This window comes from Prionailurus bengalensis, chromosome F2 (assembly GCF_016509475.1).
Source record: "Prionailurus bengalensis isolate Pbe53 chromosome F2, Fcat_Pben_1.1_paternal_pri, whole genome shotgun sequence".
NCBI lineage: Eukaryota > Metazoa > Chordata > Mammalia > Carnivora > Felidae > Prionailurus > Prionailurus bengalensis.
This window is the reverse complement of record NC_057353.1, coordinates 82,031,743-82,052,849: the sequence shown is the minus strand read 5'-3', so window position 1 is coordinate 82,052,849 and position 21,107 is coordinate 82,031,743. Positions and strand designations below refer to the sequence as shown.

At 65.9% G+C, this 21,107-nt stretch overlaps 3 protein-coding genes across 5 annotated transcripts; all 3 read left to right on the top strand.

Moving 5' to 3' along the window:
• Positions 1-632: 632 nt before the first annotated feature.
• LOC122495870 (ly-6/neurotoxin-like protein 1) lies at positions 633-3,869 on the top strand. 3 transcript variants are annotated; one of them, XM_043601930.1, is made up of 4 exons: positions 633-740; positions 1,636-1,837; positions 2,057-2,158; positions 2,363-3,869. In XM_043601930.1, the coding sequence occupies exons 2-4, from the start codon at positions 1,786-1,788 to the stop codon at positions 2,557-2,559; spliced, it is 351 nt and encodes a 116-aa protein (XP_043457865.1). In that variant the 5' UTR covers positions 633-740; positions 1,636-1,785; the 3' UTR covers positions 2,560-3,869. The 3 variants fall into 3 exon arrangements, with proteins under 3 accessions (XP_043457865.1, XP_043457863.1, XP_043457866.1); XM_043601928.1 differs by lacking the exon at positions 633-740 and adding an exon at positions 1,196-1,218; XM_043601931.1 differs by lacking the exon at positions 633-740 and adding an exon at positions 1,277-1,397.
• A 3,531-nt stretch (positions 3,870-7,400) lies between these two features.
• Positions 7,401-11,688, top strand: SLURP2 (secreted LY6/PLAUR domain containing 2). Its single transcript, XM_043601932.1, has 3 exons — positions 7,401-7,551; positions 11,065-11,163; positions 11,394-11,688. The coding sequence occupies exons 1-3, from the start codon at positions 7,455-7,457 to the stop codon at positions 11,528-11,530; spliced, it is 333 nt and encodes a 110-aa protein (XP_043457867.1). The 5' UTR covers positions 7,401-7,454; the 3' UTR covers positions 11,531-11,688.
• Positions 11,689-16,328: 4,640 nt separating this feature from the next.
• Positions 16,329-18,268, top strand: LYPD2 (LY6/PLAUR domain containing 2). Its single transcript, XM_043602252.1, has 3 exons — positions 16,329-16,498; positions 17,455-17,574; positions 17,994-18,268. The coding sequence occupies exons 1-3, from the start codon at positions 16,438-16,440 to the stop codon at positions 18,197-18,199; spliced, it is 387 nt and encodes a 128-aa protein (XP_043458187.1). The 5' UTR covers positions 16,329-16,437; the 3' UTR covers positions 18,200-18,268.
• Positions 18,269-21,107: the final 2,839 nt, after the last annotated feature.

Sequence of the window (21,107 nt, the reverse complement as noted above, 5' to 3'; positions counted from 1 at the left end):
CAAGCTGGCAGAAGCAGGGAGAAACCCAAGATTTGGGTGGGTGACAGCGGCCAGATCCCATGGAGGTAGTCCCTGAGCGGTGCGCGTGCATCTGAGGGGATCGCGTGGATGTCACTGGGGGGCAGCATACATATCTGGGCGTGGCTGGCTCTCCGCGATGCCAGGGCTGGGTGGGGTTCGAGTCCACGGGGAAAGAGGAACCCGGAGGCGGCGGGAGGGACGAAGCTGGACAGGACCTTGGACGGAGCCTGAGCTGAGAGGCGGCGGGCCTAGAGCGGAGTCGGGACTGGGCGGGGCTGAGGGCGGGACCGAGGCGGGGCAAAGGCGGGGCAGGAAAAGGGGATAGGCGGAGCCTGGGCGGACCTAGGGCGCGGGGGAGGGGAGATGGGCGGAGCCTGGGCGGGGCCTAGATGAAATAGAGTTGGGGGCGGAGTCGGGAGGTTCCAAAGCCGGCCGGGAGCGGACCGGGGCGGGGCTGGGGCCTGTCCGAAGCCGGCCGGGGGCGGACCGGGGCGGGGCCCAGGGTCGGGGAGGGTCCAAAGCCGGCCGGGGGCGGACCGGGGCGGGGCTGGGGCCGGTCCAAAGCAGGCCGGGGGCGGGCTGGGGCGGGGCCTCCTGCGGGATGTCAGGCCTGGCTGGCAGCTTCTGGAGGCCGCAGAGGGGCATTCCGGCGTGGTCACTGCGGGGCGCCCGTCCGGTCGCGCCTTCAGACCCAGGGAAGAGCTGGCGAGCGGCCGCGGGTGAGTCCTGGGCGCAGCGGAGGCTCAGCGTGCTGAAGGTCACGGTTTAGGTTATCCCGAAACCTCCCCCACTCTGCTTGGGACCGCAGTCTTCGGGGCGGGGCTCGCGGGCAAGGGGCTGGAAGCGGAGCAGCCAGGCCAGTCCTCACTCCGCCGCACCCTGAGGGTGACTCTTGGCAACTGGGTTGACGGGTTGGTTTGCTGTTCTCCGGAGGGGCGGAGGCTTGGCCCCCTGGGACGGGACGCTGGGCGCTGAGAATCCCCGCAGGGGGAGGGGAAGGAAGTCGTAGTCCAGACTCCCCCCACCCCCCAGCCAGGGGTTGGACATGTCCATCCCGAGCACCATGTAGGGACCGGGAAGTTCCTCCTGCTCTCCTGCCCGCGTGGACGCCCCAAGCGCATTTCCCCACAGGCTGATCAGAGCCTGTTCCTGCCAGGAGCTCCCGCCGCCGGGCCAGGACTCAGACCTGAAGCCCAAGTAAGACTGGGCTCCGGAGGTCTTCCCGGGAGAGCGGCCCCCACCTCGGCCCTGAAAGTAGCGGAAGTGGGGGACCCACGCAAGGACACCCCAGGGGCAAAGCAGAGGGGAAGCAGTGAGGAGAGGCCCACCCTGGGGCCTAGTGGTGCCCTGGCCGCTCACCTGTACTCAGGGCCCTGGTTGAGGAGGAGCTGTGTGGCAGGCTCCGTGGGGCCCCTGCGTGAACCCTCCTCCCCGCACCACCCCTTCAGCCTGCAGGACAGATCTGTTTGTAGACACCAGTCTCTCCACTTGGACTGTGCCCCCCGCCCCCCGCCTCCTTCTCTTTTTGTGTCCCCTTCTTCAGGAAACCTTCCCACCAGCACCCCTGCCCGGGTCCCCTTGGGTGACCACCCTCTCTTGTCCTCCTGTGTGCAGGGCCGCAGTGCCTCCAGTAAACCAGGAGCCGGGGAGGGCAGGGGGCTGTCTGACCCGCTCTGTGCCCCGCCCCTGACCCAGCCTGAGTTGAAATCAAGGACCAGCTGCCATTCAACTCCCCACTGCCACTCTGTCCTCTCGCCTCCATCCATGGCGCCCCTGCTCACCCTGTTCCTCGTGGCCCTGGTGGGCCTCCCTCTGGGTAAGATGGAGAAGAGACAGATGGACAGACCCTTGTTGGGGGCAGGACGGCTGGGAGTGGGGAGGGAGGCCAGGCTTCCTAAAAACCACCTCTGCTTCCAGCTGTGCCGGGGGGCGGGGGGGAGGGGATGGGACCTGGGGCCTGCCGGGCTGGAGGAGGGGCCTCCCCCCCCCGTTGTGCAACCCCCACCCAGCTCCCACCCCATCCCCCGGCCCCCAGCCCAGGCTCTGGACTGCCACGTGTGCGCCTACAACGGCGAGAACTGCTTCAATCCCATGCGCTGCCCATCCATGGTCACCTACTGCATGACCACACGCACTTGTGAGTCACTGGGGTGCCCCCGGGGAGCAAGAGGGGGTGTTCTGCCTGCCCCTAGGAACGGCGGGGGGTGGGGGACCGAGGAGGGAGGCCCCACCTGCCCTGGGGTTCTTTCTGGGAGCACCTGGCTGAGGGAGAGCCTGCCCTAAAGGCCCTGCATGTCAGAGTCGGGCCAATGTGGGGTCCTAGCCCAGCTCCCCCGTGCAGACTACACGCCGACCAGGATGAAGGTGAGCAAGTCGTGTGTGCCCAGCTGCTTCGAGACCGTGTACGACGGTTACTCCAAACATGCCTCCACCACATCTTGCTGCCAGTATGACCTCTGCAACAGCGCTGGCCTCGCCGTGCCAGGGGCCCTGGCCCTGGCCCCCATCCTCCTGGCTACTGTCTGGGGTCTGCTCTAAATCCCTGCCCCCCACCAAGACCCACTCAAGGACCGAGTTCTGAGAGGCACAGCCCTACCTTTTCACCCTGCATCCCCCACCCACCTGGTGCCCTCCCCCCAGCCACACCCGGGACCGTCAGCTTCAGGACTCGGGGGCTCGCGGCCTGGGGCCTCCTCCCAGACCAGGACTTTCATTCTCAAAAGGTTGATGTGGGACCAGCCCTCCCAAAGTTGTCTGGCCTTGGTGGGAGAGCTCGCCCCTCCTCTGCCCAAGGAGGGGGGTGTCTGGCAAAATGTGCTGCTCAGTTGGGGTTCTCAGTTGGCTGAGGAACACTGATTTGAGGGGAGACTTGGCCCACCTTCCTGGCAGCTGCCGCAGTCTGCCCAGTAAGGGTGCGGAGGGGTGGGGGACAGTAGGGACCCAGGATGGGTGGGGGGCACCCTAGGAAGAAGGGCTTTCTGGAGGCGCACGAGGGCTGTCTCTGTGGGCATGTGAGGAAGGCCTTTGTCCCTGTCAGCCGTCCCAGGTAGTAGGGCAGGGAAGTCCTGTGTCTCCCGGCGGCCCTGGGCAGGGGAGGGGGCGGGCCGTCCTGAAGAGAGCCCTGAGGCCCCCAGCCCCAGAAGCCTGGTGAGAGGTTCTCCCCCTTCTTGCCAGGCCAAACCGTTGACCTGCCGCATGCCCCACCCTGGCCTGACACTGCAGGCACTTGGCAGGGCAGGCAGGCTATATTTGGTGGAGCCTGAGAGCTGACCAGGGGCTATTTTTGGCAGGGAGAAGGTGGGGCCAAACAGCTTGGTCTTTCAGCCCTCACCTGCCCCTTCACGGAGTGGGTTGAGCAGCAGCACGCATCCCGGTTGGCCTGGGGTGGAGGGGTGAGTGGGGCGGGGCGGGGGGTGGGCGGCATGTTCCTAAGAAGAGAAAGAAGAGGTCTGGGGACAGAGGCTGGAGGAGGCAGGGTCTGAGATTCAGATGACCAGGCTCCCTCCAGAATCCCGGAAGTCCCTCTGCACCTTCCAATCCAAAGCACCACTGTCCACACCCACTCGTGGCTGGTCCCCACCTGCTCTGGCCCGCGGGCCTGGCTGAATGAGAGCCGATGAGCCGGCCCCGGCCCAGAGGCTGAGCCCACCAGCCTGAGGGTCTCCATGGGACCCTTCACCCTCTGACTCTGCCCAAGGGGACAAAGAGAAGTCCTCCCTGGGCTAAAGAGCTCCCTCCTTGATTTGGGGAATGGTCTCCAGGTGCCCCCAACCCAGTGGGGTATTGGGGACTCTCGGGGGCCCAAGAATTGGCATTATTTAAAGGGTACCCAGCCTAGGTGAACCCCATCTCTGGCCTGGTTTAGGAAACAAGAGTCACCCAGCAACAACAATCCTGGGTAAGGGTGGCCCAGGAAACATTGGCCTTCCTTCCAGTGAAGTCAGACTGGACATGCGACATTGTGGCCCAGGTCACACAGGGCCTGAGCGTCCTTACCTAACCAGTGTCCCCAGCTCAGCATCTCTGGAGGGGCCCAGGAGTCCCTTCAAAGCTGGCTGGGCCCAAGTTGGCAACATTACAACAAATGCCTGTGTGGTGGGACAGTACCCGGGACTCGGAATGTGGTAGGACAGTCCCCGGGACTCAGAAGCCCTTGCCCCGAAGCATGGCCCTGATCGGGGAGCCTGTGCTAGAGATTCACCCTGGAGAGCTCCAAGCTGTGATTCCAGATCTCAAGGGATCAGGATACCCTAGGAGAGCCTGGGCCAGCCTGGGTAGGGGTCCTCAGGCCGACCTGGTTGGACCTCCCAGAAGGTCTGGGAAGATGGGTCTCATCCTGGGCCAAGAGGCAGGAAGGAGCTGTACCCCAAGGAGTGTGAGGTCAAGAGCTCAGCCCCCACAGGAGACTTGGGTGTCTCCTCCCCCCGAGGACCGATCCTGTGTGAGCCCTTCCCTGGGGAGGCTGGGAGCAAGCCAGACCCCTGCCCTGAGCTCCCACAGATCCAACGAACCCCCGGGAGTGGTCAGCCTCCTGGAAGTGACAGCACTGCCCCCACAGAGCTGGCTGGAGGGCCAGCACAGGCCTCTGGATGTGGAAGGGGTGGACATGGGCCTCCAGCCCTAGCCAGCCTTGACCTCCTGACTCAGTGGGAGAGGCTTGGGAGCCGTCGTTAAATCGCTTGTGTAAGACCTTCGTCCTGGGCCAGCTGGCATCGTAGGCCAGAGCTGGGAGGGGCCCGGGATCAGTCCTCCCTCCTCCATCACAGGGGGGATGAAGTTAGAGCCTCGCGTGTCCCCCTGTGGGCTCCGGGGTCACTGAGAGCAGGGACCCAGCGAGCTGGGCTTGCCATGGTATGGGGGTGCCCACACCTGCCCTCTGCACCCCTCTGCCCGTGCTCCGCCGTGACCTGGTCCAAGGCCAACACCCACAACATTGCACCAGGTCCCCCAGGACCATGCCACCCCCTCAACCGCCACAGACAGGGCTCTGCCTGGCCCGGATGTCTCTGAAACCCAGCACAGAGCCCCCGGAAGGCCCCCGACCAATACTGGGCCAGGCCCCCAGTGGGAAATACCAGTGGGGATGTCGCCGACGAGGATGCTAACCCACATCTGTCTGGCTTCCCTGTGGTCGTGGCTCTGAGCGCTCCACGACCACCCTGCAAGGTGGAAGCCATTATCGTGCCCCCTTTGCAGGTGAGGAAACTGAGGCATGGAGCAATGATGTGGCGGCCCGCCCGGCAGGCTGGCCGGCCACCTCGCCCGACCCCCACAGGCCTGCCCCACTGCGCACTGTCTTCTCCCAGCAGCTGGGAGCTTGAGAGGGCGAAGCCCAGGAGGTGGGTTTGTAAACGGAAAACAATCTTAGCCTGTGAAGTCATTACAAGAGTTTAGGGTCAGGAAAGCTTCGCAGGAGAAAAGTGGAACCAGAGATCTGAGAAGCCGTGAGGACCAGCGGCAGGGCGACCGGCCCACCGTCTGTGTCCCGGGCCGTGGGCTGGCGTCGCCGACGGGGGAGAGCACAGGGGCGCCAACGTGACTCCAGGATCCTTCCGACAGAATCGAGCACCCCCTGGATGTGAATAGATGCTCGGGCTCCTCAGAGGTCTTTGTGGCGTCTCAAAGCGGCCTGGGGGTCCCTCGTGCTGGCTGTGCCCCCTCCTGTGGCTGTTTTGTGCCTTGTCCTGGGGCACAGCTGAGAAGCTGGGGCTGTGGGCGCCCCCCTAGAGACACCGGCCCTGCGCGGAGAGAAGGCGTCGTCAGGAGGGTGTGCGTCCAGAGCTGAGGTGCCCTGCTGGGCGGGGGGCAGGGGGCGGCACCAACCACGTCGTCATCCCCTTCACAGCGGCCGGTTTGTTCCGTGAGCGTGTATGATGTTCTTGCTTCTAACCCTCTGGAAAGGGAGAGGCCTCTTTCTGCCTCGTGCCCTCTCAGTGCGTTTTGTTAGCTCCCACCACTGAACTTGCCGGGAGTTCCCCGTTCACATCTCTGAGCCTCCGCTGTCTCGCTGATAAAATGGAAACGACCGTCCCCGCCGAGCTGAGGCCTCGTGGGGGTTAATGAGGCTGTGGGTGTGAGTGACCGGCACCCAGGAGGCCTCAGACGGACAGACGGATGGGTTGACGGGTGGCGTCCCTTCCCTTCGTCACACTTCCCGGGCCGTGTCCCTGTCAGACGCTAATGCTAACTCCTAGCCCTGACCTTGACCCTGACCCTGACCCTGACCGGCACAAGCATCCGCCTTCACCCCAGAGCTCCCTCCTCTGCTTACACTCTGCACCCGAGGGGTCCTCTCCGTATCTCATGGAGTGAGTGAATAAATGGATGAATAAATGTGTCTGCCCCGCTCTCTGTCCTCACCAGCCACCTTGGTCTGAGCTCAGGTCCACCTTTTGGGTCTGGCATGGCTGGTCCGCCGGCTCTGTCTGTCTCAGACTCCTGTTCACCCTGGCTCATCCAGTCGACGTCGGAGCCCGGACGGATGCAGGCAAGGGGACGACCCGCGGGAGGGGACCAAGCAGGACGGGAAGGAGGCGGGCCCAGCAACTCACCCAGCCCACCCTTTGAGAGGGGCCCCTAGAGAACGCCGGTGGGGGGAGGCGGGACCCCAGGAACCCACCTAGCACCCCAGTCTTCTGGCTCCTTCTCCATCCCTCCAGCCCCCAGCCCTAAGGAGCCCACCAGCTAGAGGGGTGGACAGAAGCCACGCGGGAGCCAGAGCAGACGCACGGGGATCCCCGGACGGTGGGGCCGGCTCCCCACGGACAGCCACCTGCACTGCCCCCGTGGTGTCCCAGCCCCGACAGCTCTTAGCAGAGCGGTGTGGCTCGTGGGTCACCCTGGCATGTCTGGCTGCTGTCGGGTGTCACCCGTCACGGGACCCTTTCAAATACCTTTCTGCTCTCCCCCCACCGCGGGGGAAAACAGCCTCAGGTCTTGGGCCCTGCGGCGTGACCACGGCAGCGAACGCGAGCCCTCAGCACTCTGGCCAGGCGGGCGGCTCCCAGCTGCCACTCGTGGGCAGAGGCCCACCGGACAGGCGGCCGGCTGAGGAGGCGCACGCTCCGGCCCTTCGGAGGGAAGCTGGTCACCTGACACCCCGGGGGCAGTGCTGGTCAGGGCTCCGGCCGGGCCGGCCTCGGCTTCCTCGGCGTGTCTAGGAGGAGGGGTGACCCTCCCGCGGGACACGAGAGGCCGCGTGCTGCCCGTGCCTCCTTGCCGGGTGGGCTGGCGTGATCCCCGCCCTACGACCGGGATTATCCTACCTGCTGGACAGGGAAGGGTTGATGCGGTAAACTGGGCTCGCCCTCCAGCCTGGGGGCCGGGTGGCCCAGCACCGCGTGGGCCCCAGCCTAGCTCCGTGGCTGAGTCAGCTGGCAGGCGAGTCAGACGGCGGAGCCCGGCTGGTGCAGGGTGGGAGCAGCAGGTATAAGATGGCAGCCTGGCTGCCCGGGGCACCAGCCTCTCTCCGGGACACCATGCGGCTGCTCCTCGGGCTCCTGCTGGCTGCCGCCCTGAGCCTGGAGCTGGGTGAGTCCCGGGTGCCGCCTCCACCCCCCACCATTGCTCTAAGCCGGTCCCCCAGCCTCAGCCGCCACCGAGCCCCGGGATGTGGCTTCCTACCTCAGAGGACCCCGGTTCCTGCCCCCTTGACCCCCTTTTCTGGGGCACCGGCCCCGCCCCACCCGCCAGCTCCTACCCTCTGCCCATGGGCAGCACCGGTAGTTCCCCCGGCCCCTTCCGGGACCCACAGGCCCGTCAGCCGAGCCCCGAGCGCTGTCCTTGTGCCCTGTAAGAACCGCCCGCCTCTCTGTGCCCTGCCCCAGCTCGACGCCCCTCCCCCGCCGACCTCCCCCACAGGCCTCTCCAACTCAGCAGCGATCCCCCCCCCCCCGCCCCGCACTGAGTCTGACGGCCCTCCTCCCTGGCCGGCACTGTCTCCTGGGCCCACCCTCTCCGGGCCCCCTCCTCAGTCCCTCCTGCTGGGACCCCGGCCTCCGCTCCCTCACTCTGGCTTCCATCTGGGTCCAGTCACCTCACTCGGGCCATTTCCGCACTCGGCTGGGCCCACCTCCGCCATCGCAGGCCCCGGCTGGTCGGCCCCAGGCCCTTGGGGCCGGATGCCTGCCTCAGGGCTCCTTGGGGACATCTCCCTCAAATGGGGCTGCGCACACCCGGCCTCATCATCTTTCCTCCCGGCCGAGGTGGATGGCATCTCTGCTCACCCACCCAGATGCCCGAACGAACCCTGCTGGGCCCCTGACCCAACCCCGACCGGCCCCCGGCCCCCGGCCCTCACCTGGCCAGGCCTCTGTTTCCACATCTGGGCTGGCACCCTCCTCGCGGCCACGGCCCTAAATGAGATGGACAGAGGGAGTGTCCGGACAGCCCCTGGCGTGGGCGTAGGGCTCCACCCACCACCCTCTGGGGTCTGCCAGTGTCTCTACTTGCTGGGACCCTCCCGACCATGCGCGGGCCCTGTGCAGGCCCTCTGTCCGGCGGGGAACGCATGTGAGGCTCGGGGCCCGGGTCTCATTGATGGCCCCTAAGAACTGCTCCTGGGTCACCAGTGCCGACGGACAGGGGTTTGGGGACCTGAGCTCCACACGGGGAAAGTCTTTGTCACCGCCGGGACTGGGTCACCGGGTCGGGTGGCATCTGGGAGGGGCCACCCACAGGCCCCTCCTCCCTCCCCTGGCTTAGCCCAGGTCCAGTGGATCACAGGAGCCCCACAGGCCACATCATCGTCGGCGCCCTCTCCCTGCTACCCCTGGGAAGCGCACTCCCCCAAGTCCGCACGCCAGTCCCGGTTTAGAGCCAACAGGTGGGAGGTGTCCTGCCTGCTGCACCGATCGGGAGACAACGACACGAGCCCCCGGAAGCCTGCACACCTGGCCACCCTTCCCCCTCCCTCCGCCCTCCCTTCCCCCTTCCTTCCTTCCCTCCTCCCTCCCTTCCCTCCTTCCTCCCTTTCTTCCCTCCTTCCTTCCTCCCTCCCTCCCTTCCTTTCCTTCCTTCCTCCCTCCTTCCCTCCTTCCTTCCTTCCTTCCTTCCTTTCCTTTTTCCTTCTTTCCCTCCCTCCACAAACTTCTCCTCAGCCCCACTAGGTACAGAGGAGGGGTGCTATGTGAGGGATGCTCTGGGTCGGAAGAGTGGGCGAAATGCCCGCTCGTGTCCGTCACGTCGGAGGCAGCGGGGATGGGGAGCCAGCCCTGAGTGAGACCACGTGGGGGCAGGGACCCCATCACCAGGCTGGGGCAGAGGCATCAGCAGATCGTGGTGGGCATGTCAGACGAGGAGCCATCAGCTCTGCCCGGAACCGCAGGAGGCCTCCCTAGCGGAGTGGCATATGAGCTGGGCCTGTTTTGCCGGAGAGCAGAAGGCACAGCATGGGCAGCGCAGGGAGGCATCTGGGGGTGGGGGGCGAGCAGAGGAGAGCAGGAGGCAGGAGCTGCTTCTCTCTCGCTGATGCCCTGGAGACCCAGACTGCCCGGGTCTGCCGGTGGCACTCCCCTGTCTGTCCACTAGGTGGCGGCGTATGCAACGTACCACACCGTCCTCAGGCCTGATGTGAGGGTGGCTTCAAGCAGCTTTGCTGGGCTTTGTGACGGGAACCGTCACCTCTCCTGGTCACATGTGGGGTCTCGGATTGCTCTGTGGGGCTGGCGGGAGAGTCTAGGCTGACGGTGGCCGCCCCGCCACGGTGGACACGCCCTGTCTCCACCTCCGGCTCTGTGGCTCTGGGAGGGTGCCTCTCACAGCCCCCCGGGGCGGGGGGGTGGGGGGGGGACCAGAGGGTGAGGCCGGGAGGGGGCCGGGAGCCCCTGCCCGGGTGTGCGTGCGAGTGCCCGTGCGTATGTGGTTTGGCTCAAGTGTGCCGTGCACCATCACGGTCAAGGACCCGGGCCTGAAAAGTGTGCCGACCCGAGGCAGAGCCAGGGCGATGGGGGGGGGGGGGGGGGGGGGCGAGGCCGGAAGGGCTGACCAGGGAGTGAGGGGGGCGGTGAGCGTGTTTTCCTGGACTCTGGTGCGAGCGTCCTGGGGCTCCGAGCCTGCACACGGCGAGTGGGGGCAGTGCGGGCCTTGCGGCTCGCCCCGCTGGCCCTGCGTTTGTGCCCAGACGCGGGCAGCCAGGGCAGGGCCGGGCGCCGTGGCTCGACCTCCTGCACAGAAGCTCAGGAACCAGAGAAGGACAGGCGGGGGGCGGGGGGGGGGGGACGGGAAGTGTGGGGAGGAGGGGGACAGAAGGACAGACAGCCAGGCAGGCAGAGCGGCTGTGGGGCCCCACGCAGTACCCACGTGGGAGGGCAGAGCCGGCAGACATCGATGGAGTGAACGCAGTGTTCCAGAAGAATATGTGATGTCCTCACAGAACAGAGCCGTGCTGGCCTCCCTCCCGCCTCCCTCCGGCCCTTCACTGCCCAGCACACCTGCCACCCTTGGTCCCCACTCCCCACGGAGGCCGGCAAGGCCCCGTGACTTTAGCCACCTGAACTAAGGTGCCGGTGGGCCTAAGGGGGCCTGCCCAGGCCGCCCCCCGCAAGGTGAAAATGGGCACAGTCGTGTCTTGGGGAGCCCTCACCACCCTCCCTCCATCCCAAACTCCCCCAGCTCTCAACTCCTTCAGGGTGCGGCCCTGCTCCGCTCCCCTGGGATGTCACACAGCAAGCCCAGAGGACCCCATCCCGCCCCGACTCCGGGCCAGCGCTCTCCTGGCTGGGGGACTCAGAAGAGCGGCCTCCAGTCGTAGCATCCATCCAGTCGTGGCCCCAGGCCTGGCCCCCTCTTCCCGTGAAGAGCGCGGTCCCACAGGCTGGAGCCTCGGGACCTTGCCCGGCCCTGGGCTGATGCTTCGTACATGGCGACCTTCCCCCACCCCCCCATCTGGGAGGTCTTGGGGGATCGGCACCCGAGGATGCGGGGCTAGGGCCCTGAGAATGACAGTGGGGCGCTGGGTGGGAGTAGCGGGTGCTATTAGGCACGACTTGCCCACACCTGTGTCCCCGTCTGTCCATCCACCTGTCCCTCCGCCCGCAGCTGCAGCCCAAGCCTTGATGTGTCACCAGTGCAAGGACTTCGGAGGGTGCACCCGTGCGTTCAGATGCCCACGGAACTCCAACTACTGCGTCACCATCGCCACCCGTGAGTGGGGCGCGTGTGGGGTGGGCCAGCCGTGGCCCCTTTGCCCAGAAGAGAGCCAGGCTCAGAGGGGGCGGAGCCGGTGCAGGCTCCCAGCAAGTCAGGAGCAGGGCGGGGGGAGCACCCCCTGGCCTCAGCCCCGGAGAGGGCCCGAGGGAGGGGGGCTGCGCTGGTGGCCGGTGGGGCAGGGGGCGCGCAGTGCAGAGGCTCAGGGAGCCTTCCGTCCACCCCAGGGGTCCCCTTAAGCCTCATCGACATGCCTATGGTGACCAAGTCGTGCCAGACCAGATGCCCCGACGTCTCTACCCTGGGCCTCGGCCCCCACGTGTCCATTGTCTGCTGCCAGTACAGCCTCTGCAACCATGACTGAGCGCCCCTCCACCCGCAGCCGCTGCCCCTGCTCACAGAGCCGATGCCGTGCCCCGGCCCCCAGGCAGACCCTGCTCCCCCCGCAGCTGAGATGGGGCCCCGGGGCCGGGGGGCGCTCCAGGAGCATCCCGGGCCGTGCAGGGGGGTCAGGGGGCCCAAGGGTGGCACTGCGTGGGTCTGAGGAAGGGGGAGGGGCCCTTGGCAGGGGGCGGGGACTTTGGGGGAAGCAGGGGAGAGGATGGAAGGGACAGAGCAGCCGGGTGAGAGGGTGAGGCTGGAATCAGCCCCCACCACAGGTGCACACGCGCACACTAACCCACACCCCCACGTGCACACACACCCATACACACGCACGCACACAGACACACACACTGGCACACTTTTAATCATGGCTCCCACCAGCCTCGGGCCGCAAAGTGGAGCACGGGTCCCCCTACCTCCCCCCGGGCTCACCGCCCGGCCCTTTCCTTGTTCTTACCCCGGCCACGTTCTCCCACGTTCTCGAGAAGACGTGGAAAAGCCGGTGCAGCGCGGCGACGGCGTCCTAGCAGAGCGAGCGACCCCACACGGAGGCGCAAGGAGGGCCCTCGGCCCACGGGAGAGGCCCCTACGAGCCCCCAGGCGGGACTGACCGTGGCCACCACGGCGGTCACAGGCCGGAGGTGGGGAAGCTGACCCCGCGGGAGAAAACCACGCTGGCTCCCGGCCTCCGCTCCCCTCCTATCGAGAGGCGGTCCCACTGAACCCGAGCTTTAAATGTCAAAAGAGAGATTGTCAACACGATAGACGGCTCAGCATAGAAAATCAAGACGCGTTCTTCGAGCAGTTCCACGCGGTCACAACACGCCCCGCAACTCCATCCCCGGGGCACACACCCGGAGAGATGAACACTCACACGCTCACGCCGCGCTCACGGCAGCGTCGTCACAAGAGCCAGACGGGGAAGCCGCGCCCAGCGCCTCAGCGGACGAGGGGACAGGCAGACTGGACTCTCCAGGCGTGGGGATGTTTCCAGAGGCACCGCCACGGCGGGGACGGGCCCCAGGGCGTCAGGCTGAGGGAAAGAGGCCGGATGCCAAAGACCACCTCCTCTGTGAGTCCATTTCCACAAAATGCCCACAGCAGGCAAGTAGGCCAGGAGGCGGGTGGGTCCCTTTCTGAGGTGAGGAAAGTCTTGCACTGACGGGGGGCGGTTGCACAAATCTGGGAGCACACCGAAAACGCTTGCAGTGGGAGAATCGCGTGCCATCGGAAGCACATGCATTAAAAGCTCTTACAAATTAACAAGAGAAAGAGGATTCCGGAAATCAAAACAAGATTGAAAATCCAGACTGAGAAAGAGTCATGATTCCACACAAATCTAAACAGAACGACACGAGGGGCTCCTGGGCGGCTCAGTCGGCTAAGCGTCTGACTTCAGCTCAGGTCACGATCTCGCGGTTCACGGGATCCAGCTCCGCGTCGGGCTCTGTGCCCACAGCTCGGAGTCTGGAGCCTGCTTCGGATTCTGTGTCTCCCTCTCTCTCTGCCCGTCCCCCGCTTGCCCTCAGTCTCTCTCTCTCTCTCTCTCAAAAATAAAGATTTTAAAAAAATTTTAAATTTAAAACAAAAAAAGAAAGGGACGGCGTAAAAGCAAGTGGCACTTTAAATGCAGGGGAGAAACGGAGAGAAGCGGGAGGAGACGGAAGGGCTGGAAGCCAGCCCCGTGCGCGCCGTGCAGGGTGCTCCCGGGGCAAGTCGGCCGCGTGCATGAAACTCTAAGATGCCCCAAGAATGTTGCTGAATGCTGGCCCCTGAAATGTCACCCAGAGGCCCGTGGACGGGAGGGAGTGCCCGCCCCCACAGAGCCACCGCCTCCCGTGGTTGGTTTAAGGCAGGTGCCCCAACGTGGGGGCCCGCCGAGGGCTGGGTAAGCACCCGATAAGACCTTCAGGCTTCCCAGGCAGGGGTTCTGAGTCTGGAGGTACAACTGACGTCTAATGGTTTTCGTCGGAGAGCGGATGGGTCATTCACCAATGCCTGCAATGGACAGTGGCCATTTGCCAGCTCTGCCTTCCTGCGAATCTCCTGGAAGGGTCAGTGGTGACGGAGAGCGGGGAGAAGAGAGCCTGACCAGGGGGACAAGGAGCCCCGTGGTGCGGGGGGGACACGAAGGTTCCCAGCTCTGTGCCTCCGAGCACCCGACCCACAGGGTGTGGCTGCAGTGGAAGGTCCCCGCCGCGGCGTGGACGCGTGCTGGTGCCTACCAGCACACGTGTGCCCACGCGTCAGGGCACCTCCCCCGGGGGCCTCAGGAAGGGCACGGCACCGAGGGTTCGGGGCCTGCCTTGGGGAGAACTGCACCCTGTGCACTCCCTTCACGGTGTAGAAACATCGGCTTACAGGGGAACCGCTGAGCGGGAGCCTGGGCCAGGACACCCCTCTGCCTTCCTGGGGCCCGAAGACACTGCCCAGAGGAGGTCTCCCACAGGCAGGCCGGAGGGGAGGCCATGCCACAGATGGGGCAACAGCAGAGGGGCCCTGACTCCGGTCACACGCTCACCCTGACCCCGGTCACACCCTCAGCCCTGACCCTGGTGACACTCTGAGCCCTGACCCTGGTCACGCTCTGAGCCCCGACTCTGGTCACACCCTGAGCCCTGACGCTGGTCACGCCCAGAACCCTGACCCCGGTCACACACCGGGCCCTGACCTAGAGGCTCCTGGTAGAACGGAGGGGTGGCTGGAGGCCTCTCGGCTGGCATCCTAGACAGAGCCCACCCAGACCCTGCCCGGGTCACATCCCTCCCCGACCTAGGTGGACAGCTGACACTTCGCAGCCGGCTTCAGCCTGGCTGCCCAGGGATCAGGCAGAAACCGCGGGAGGAGCGAATACCAGGGGCCACGGGTGTGTTCAGGAGGGAGGGCACAGGCGGGGCCCTCGGGTCCGAGGCCGAGGGGTTGGGCTGGTGTGGCTGCAGCAAAGGAACTGGGCTAGACCAGGAGGAGTCTAGGGTGTGTGCGGCCGGTGTCTAATCCGGTTAGCTGCATCCAACATCAGCGCCGAGCTGCAGCTGTGCGGTGTGATGAAGTGTCAAATCAGACAAGCCCGGTCACCGTCTCGGCTTCCCCAGCCCACGCTAGGTGACCCGCCCAGGGCAGCTCCCGCCAAGGCCGGGAGCCCTGACCCTGTGTCCCGAGTACAGGCGGTGGTGGCGTGTGCCTGGAGGGCCGCAGCGAGGACGCTACGACCCAGCAGGTCAAGTGGCCGACACGCGCCCGGTGCTAAGGGTCACCACGCGCCTCGTCCTCAGGCCCCGCCAGTCCCCGCCAGGGACACACAAGCGCCTCCAGCTCCCTGGAGCTGATCTCAAAGGAAAGTCCAGAGACCATAGAAAGGCGGTGGGGTGGGGACGGGGGGAGTCCCCAGACAGAGAATTTCAACCACAGGAGAGCAGGGGGGAGGGGAGGGGAGGGAGAGGCGTCTCTGGCGGTAGGAAGCAGAGCAGGGGCAGAGTCTAGGAGGGACCAAGGTTTGGACCCTGTGGGAGAAGACGGAGGAGGTGGGTGGGGTTGCAGCGTGGCCCCGGTGAGTCTGGGCACCACGGCCTTGACCGCCTGGCAAGAGGCCGAGGAACCTGTCAGCAACCCTCCCCACCCCACCCCAGCGTTCTCCGTAGCTGCTGTGGGCTTGGTGGAGGGTGTGATGGGGTCCCAGGCGGAGTACACCCTGTGGAGGCTGACGTGCAGGCACCCTCGGGGGTGCACGTGTGCACGTGCGTGCGCGCGTGAGTCTGCACGTATGTATATGTGTGCAAGTTTGCACGTGTGTGCGGGCTTGTGAGTGTGCATGTGTGTGCGCACGAGAGTGCACACGAGTGTGTGCATGTGTCTGGCACACGTGTGTGCGCGTGAGTGTGCACTGTGCATGTGAGTGTGCACGCGTGTGCGGGTTTGTGAGTGCATGTGTGCACGTGCGAGAGTGCACACGAGTGTGTGCGTGTGTGTGCACGTGAGTGTGCACTGTGTATGTGAGTGTGCACACGTGTGCGGGTTTGTGAGTGCACGTGTGCGCGTGCAAGAGTGCACAAGAGTGTGTGCGTGTGCATGTGTCTGGCACGTGTGTGTGCGTGTGAGTATACGGGGGGAGCAGTGGCTGGAGCCACACTTGAGTCCTGTCCGAGCCTTGGGAAAGGCCCTTTCCATCAACTTCCTGACCTGCGCTGGGGCCCCGTGAGCCCTGCCCGAGGGGCAGACCCTTTGGCCCCATTAGAGATCAAGGTGTGCCCGCCCCTCCAGTGGACACCAGGATTAGCGTCCCCAAGGCGACCCTGGCCCTTCCCCACCTGCAACCTCCCTCCAGGACATTTTTGTTGACCCGGCACCTTCCTGTCTTTGTCCCCTTAAGCCTCCGAGTACACCGTGGCTGGTTGTCCAGGCGGCAGTCCGCCCCCATCACTGTGCCCCACGAGGGGGCGTCCCGGGGCACCCTGGTAGCATTCGAACCCAGAGCCACTAGACCCGGACTCTGCCCTGGAGATAGGCATGGGGACCCAAGGCGGAAAGGGTGCCGGGCAGAGGCAGGAATGGGGGAGGAAGGAGAAGATGGGGGGCCCAGGTAAGGGAGTCACAGGGAGGTGAGGGCCCCCAAACGGCAGGGAGGGGTCATCAGGGGCAGGGAGGGGCCCCAGGCTGTGGGAGGTACGGGAGTGGGGAAGGGGACAGGGAGGGCAGGAGGAGTGGGGTGTCGGGTGGAGGCGGGAGGGGCCCCAGGGGGCGGGGGGTGGGTCTCCACGCCCCAGCCGCCCACAGGAAACCCAATCGCACTAATCTGCTCGGCTGACCGGTCGGGTGGCTGCGCCGGTGTCTGCTGTCCCCGCGGGCAGGCCGAGGGTGAGGGAGCAGTGGCTGCGGCGTGAGGACTGGACCATGAGGGGGGCACGGCCGGTGCTGCTGGTGCTGGTGCTGGCGGCCTGCAGCGGCGAGCTCGGTGAGGGGTGCAGGCAGAGGGGCCCGAGCAGAGGCGAGGCGGGGCGGGGAGGGGGGTGAGTGCGGAGGGAAGGGCAGGGCCCTCAGCCCAAGCGAGGGAGAGGTGGGTGCAGTACCAAAGGGCCTGCGCCCAGGGCTGGGACTGGCTGGGCTGGGGCGGCAGCAGAGGCCCCGGGTGCCAGCTGGGGACCTGCCTGTCACTGGGGGCCTCGGGCCGCAGAGGGCACCGTCAGAATCGTGCTCCCTGGTTCCGGGGCCACGGTGGAGGCGGGCCTTGGGAGGCGTCTTGGGAAGACCAGGAAGGCTCTGGGAGGTCCGAGAGACCAGCTAGACACCCCAGCCCCTCAGGGCCCCCACACCCAACCAGGAAAGGAGCTGGGCGGAGGAGAAACTGAGGTCAACCTGAAGACAGAGGGCCACACGGTGGGGGATCGGGCCCCGCGGCCTCACTGGGCTGGGCGGCCAGGCCCAGCTGGGCTCCTGCGGTGGGACGGGACCCGGCAGAGGAGGGGAGGGCAGCACACCCGGGGGCCCCCCCGGCCTGACCTGCCTGGCCCCTGGGGCCATGGCTCCCCGCCTCTGCTAAGCCGATGCCTGTGGATGCATGCAGCCCGCACCCTTCCTCACTTGTTCCCGAGGCCCCACTGCACCCCTCGGTCGGGTGCTGCTCTCTGCTGATGAGGACCCCGAGGGGGTGTCCTGCCGCACCAAGGCCCTCCCTGACCCCGCAGGCCCCCCCCCAACGCCTCCCGAGCTGCCCGGTCCCCACCTCGGCCCGCCTCCCCTGGGAGGGCACCTTGTCCCCAACCTCCTGCCCAAACCTCCTGAATCCTCCCAGAGTTTCGGTGGGCGGGCACCCCCCGGGTGGCGTCATCCCCCTCGAACCCGGGCCTCCAGGACAGAGGGCTGGGGAGGGGCAGGGCCTGCCTGACACGTCCTTTGCCGCTTCTCACCCAGTGGGGGCCCTGAGATGCTACACCTGTCACGAGCCCACCAGTGTGTCCAGCTGTGTCACCATCGCCACCTGCGGTGTCAACGAAACCATGTGCAAGACCACCCTCTACTCCTTGGAGATAGGTCAGCGGGTGCCGGGCGGGGCAGGGCTGGGGTCCCAGGGTCAGAGCTGCCTCCCGGGTGTCACCCCTGGCCAGCTGTGGGGGCCCCGTGCACAGCGCGCAGCCACGGCCCCAGCCGTTGTGCAAAAAGGGCTTTTGGTGGAAGCACTTCGCCCCCCCCCCGCCCCTGCCCCCCTCTTTCCTTTAACGGAAACGCACCTTCAGCCTTGCTCGAGGCACCTGGAGAGGAACTGCCTCATCCAGCCGGGAATCCCCGTGTCAGCCGCTGTGTCCCTGGCACGTAGGACCCCCACGGTGGCGGAAGGAAAGAGGAGGGGGACTGAGGTGCAGCAGTGACCCCCACACCCACCCCGGGTCACGGGGCCACGCCTGGGGGCCCTGGGGTTCGGGAGCTGACCGGGCACCCAACGTGGCCCACAGTGTACCCCTTCCTGGGGGACTCCACGGTGACCAAGTCCTGCTCCAGCAAGTGCGTGCCCTCGGACGTGGACGGCATCGGCCAGACGCGGCCCGTGTCCTGCTGTAACAACGACCTGTGCAACGTGGGCGGGGCGCCCGCCCTGGACGGCCGCCGCAGCCTGGCCTTCGTGCTGGCGCTCCTCCTGCTCTGGAGCTTTGGCCCCTAGAGCCCTCCCCCCCCCCCCACACCCCTGCAAGCCAGCCCCAACCGCTCTTGAAGAAGCACCACCCCTGCACCAGGCGTCCTGTGTCTGCTTTTGGGTGCCCTGCCCACGGGGGGCCGGGGGGCCTACAGCTGCGTCTCCGGCTCCGTCAGCCTCGTCCTGTGTCCCCCGAGGTCCCTTCCCAGCCCCTCCCCTCCCCTCCCGGTCTGCCTCTGGGCTGTCTCTAGGGGCCTCCTCTCCAAGTCCCATGACGTGGTAAGCGAGGACAGTCACTAGGCCCGTGACACCCACGCAAACCCTGTGGGGGAGGAGGCCTGACTGGGATGGGGCAGAGAGGGGGACCCCGCAGGGAGGGCAGCACCTGCCTGCCAGGGCCGGGTCACCGGTGGCTTCTCGGAGGAGGGGCCCTTAAGGCCAGGCTTTGGATGACTGAGACATTGGTTGGGTAGAGGAGGGCAGGCCAGGCGGAAGGAAGCCCCGGGCAGGAAGAGTAACCCGGGATCGGGGATCAGTCCACGAAGCACCCACCGCCCGCTCACCTGGCCCCCGGGCAGGGCCCTTCCCTGCCCGTGCTGACACGGTCCCCTATGTTGGGTGGCGGAGAGGGCCACCAGGCACGTTCTGCCTTCTCCAGGCTCGCCAGGCCCCGCTCCCTGGTGCCCAGGCTGGCCCAACTCCAACGCAGAGGGGACCTTCATACCACTGCGGCCTCGGGCCAGCACAGAATCCTCCAGACATCTTCCCAGGAGTCACCTGTCCGGCAGGCCTCTGGTCCCCAGGGACCCCCAGGCCTGCACCTGTGTTGGGACTCGATGCTCTCACGTACACACACACGTTTGTGCGCACACGTGCGGTCCTGGGGCACACACGGCAAGGGCCCCGTGCCTGAGGAAGGCAGGCCCCAGCCCCCCCTGCCCAGTGCTGACCTGCCCCCAGGGCCACCTGAGGGAGGTGAGAAGGGGAGGGGAGGGCCCTCAGTCACCCCTTCCACCGGCCTCTCCTGGGCCCCTGGTGAGCTGGCTCAGTCCTGGGAGGGGACACAGCACCAGCGTCCCGCCACGCTGAGATGGGGCCGGGAAGGCCTCCATCTAGTGTGTCAGCACGCTCCCCGCGGGCCCGTGGCCCCGAGCCCAGAGAGCCCTCACAAGCAGCCATCACCCCTCCCGGGGCTTCCTGCTCTTGGATGGGGGACGGCAGCAGCCAGGACCTGAAGCAGGTCTGTCCTGGGGTGAAGGACACCCCGTGCCTCTGAGAGAGGAGACTCAGGGCCTGAAGGCCCCAAATCCCCAGGACCCCAGGACCCCCAGACCTCTGCTTCTTGTGATATGATGTGCAGTCTCAGGGGCTCTGTGGTCCTGAGCCAGCTCCTGGGGGACAGGACCCCCACAGCCCAGCAAGCCCCACCCAAGTGGCCAGCACAGACTGGCCACGTAGCATGACCACCATCCTCCAGAGAGCCCAGGCAGACTCCAGGAACAGCAGGGAACTCGGAGGTCAAGCACGGCCAAGAGCTGACCAGATGCCTCCCTTTGGGGGTTAACTCTGAGCTCCGACTTTGTCACGAAGGAGGCGCTGTCCACATCCATTCAACACACCCCTCACCTGGCTTTTCTCGCGTGTCTCACAAGAGTGAGGAGAGTGGTGGGGACTTGAGACTTACAGCCTGGGCTGAGACTAGATACACACACACACACACACACGCATGCACACGTGTGCACGCACACACACAGCCTTCCAGCCAAACACGGGAAAGCTGTGCGCCCCTGTCCTGGCTGTGCCCCTCCTCCCTCTCCCGCCTCTGCGGACGGCAGAGCACCCTCTCTGCCATATGCCACGTCCACCACCACTCCCTCGTCTTTACGGCTGCCCTTGCGGCCGACGACGCTCCGCCTGGTTTACAGGTGAAAGAAAGGGGGTCAGAGGGGCTTATGGTCACGCAGGTGGAGCCGGGACCCACTCAGGCTGCCAGGCTCCACACCAGACACTCCCTGGCTCCTCTCGCAACATCCTGGGCGCGACTGTGGACCAAGCCCTGGGGAAGGGCTGCCCCTGCTGCTGCCTGTGCCTGCACCTGCCAAGTGTGGCCCAACTGGTGGTTTGCAGCAACCGTGGTCTCTTCCTTCCCAAGTAACGCCCTCCCTTTGTTTCCTCGGTCCACAAGGCCAGCTCACGCCTGCCCTCGAAACTGCCCTGGGTCCTTGGGCCCATCCTACAAACAGGAATGCAAAGTCCAGCGGGGCAAGGGAGTCACCCCAAGGCCACACACGGAGTCAGCAGCAAATCCAAGACCAAAACCCGGGCCTCCTGAGTGCCAGCCAAAGCTCCTCCCAGCATGCTGTCCCTTCTGGAGACTGGGATGTAACTCCGTACCCTACAGTAGGGCCCACCCACCCTCCACCACTCTGCCTGCTACACATTCACACTCCTTCATCTGCCGGGTACTCCCCCATCTACTCACCTCCTGCCTCCCCCCATCGCCTTCCCTCCACTCACGCACTGCCTTCTACCCATCCACTCCTTCAAACATCACCCACCCACCCATCTATCTACACATCCACCTATCCATCCATCTACCCACCCATCTACTCATCCATCCATCCACCCGCCCATTCACTCATCCGTCTACACATCCACCCATCCATCCATCTACCCTCCCATCTACTCACCCATCCATCCACACATCCACCCACCCATCTACTCACCCATCCATCCACTCACCTACTGCCCTCCCTTATCTCCCTCACTCCATTCACACATTGTCCTCTACCCATCCACTCCTTCAAACATCACCCACCCACCCATCTATCTACACATCCACCCATCCATCCATCTACCCACTCATCTACTCATCCATCCATCCACCTGTCCATCCACTCATCTGTCTACACATCCACCCATCCATCCATCTACC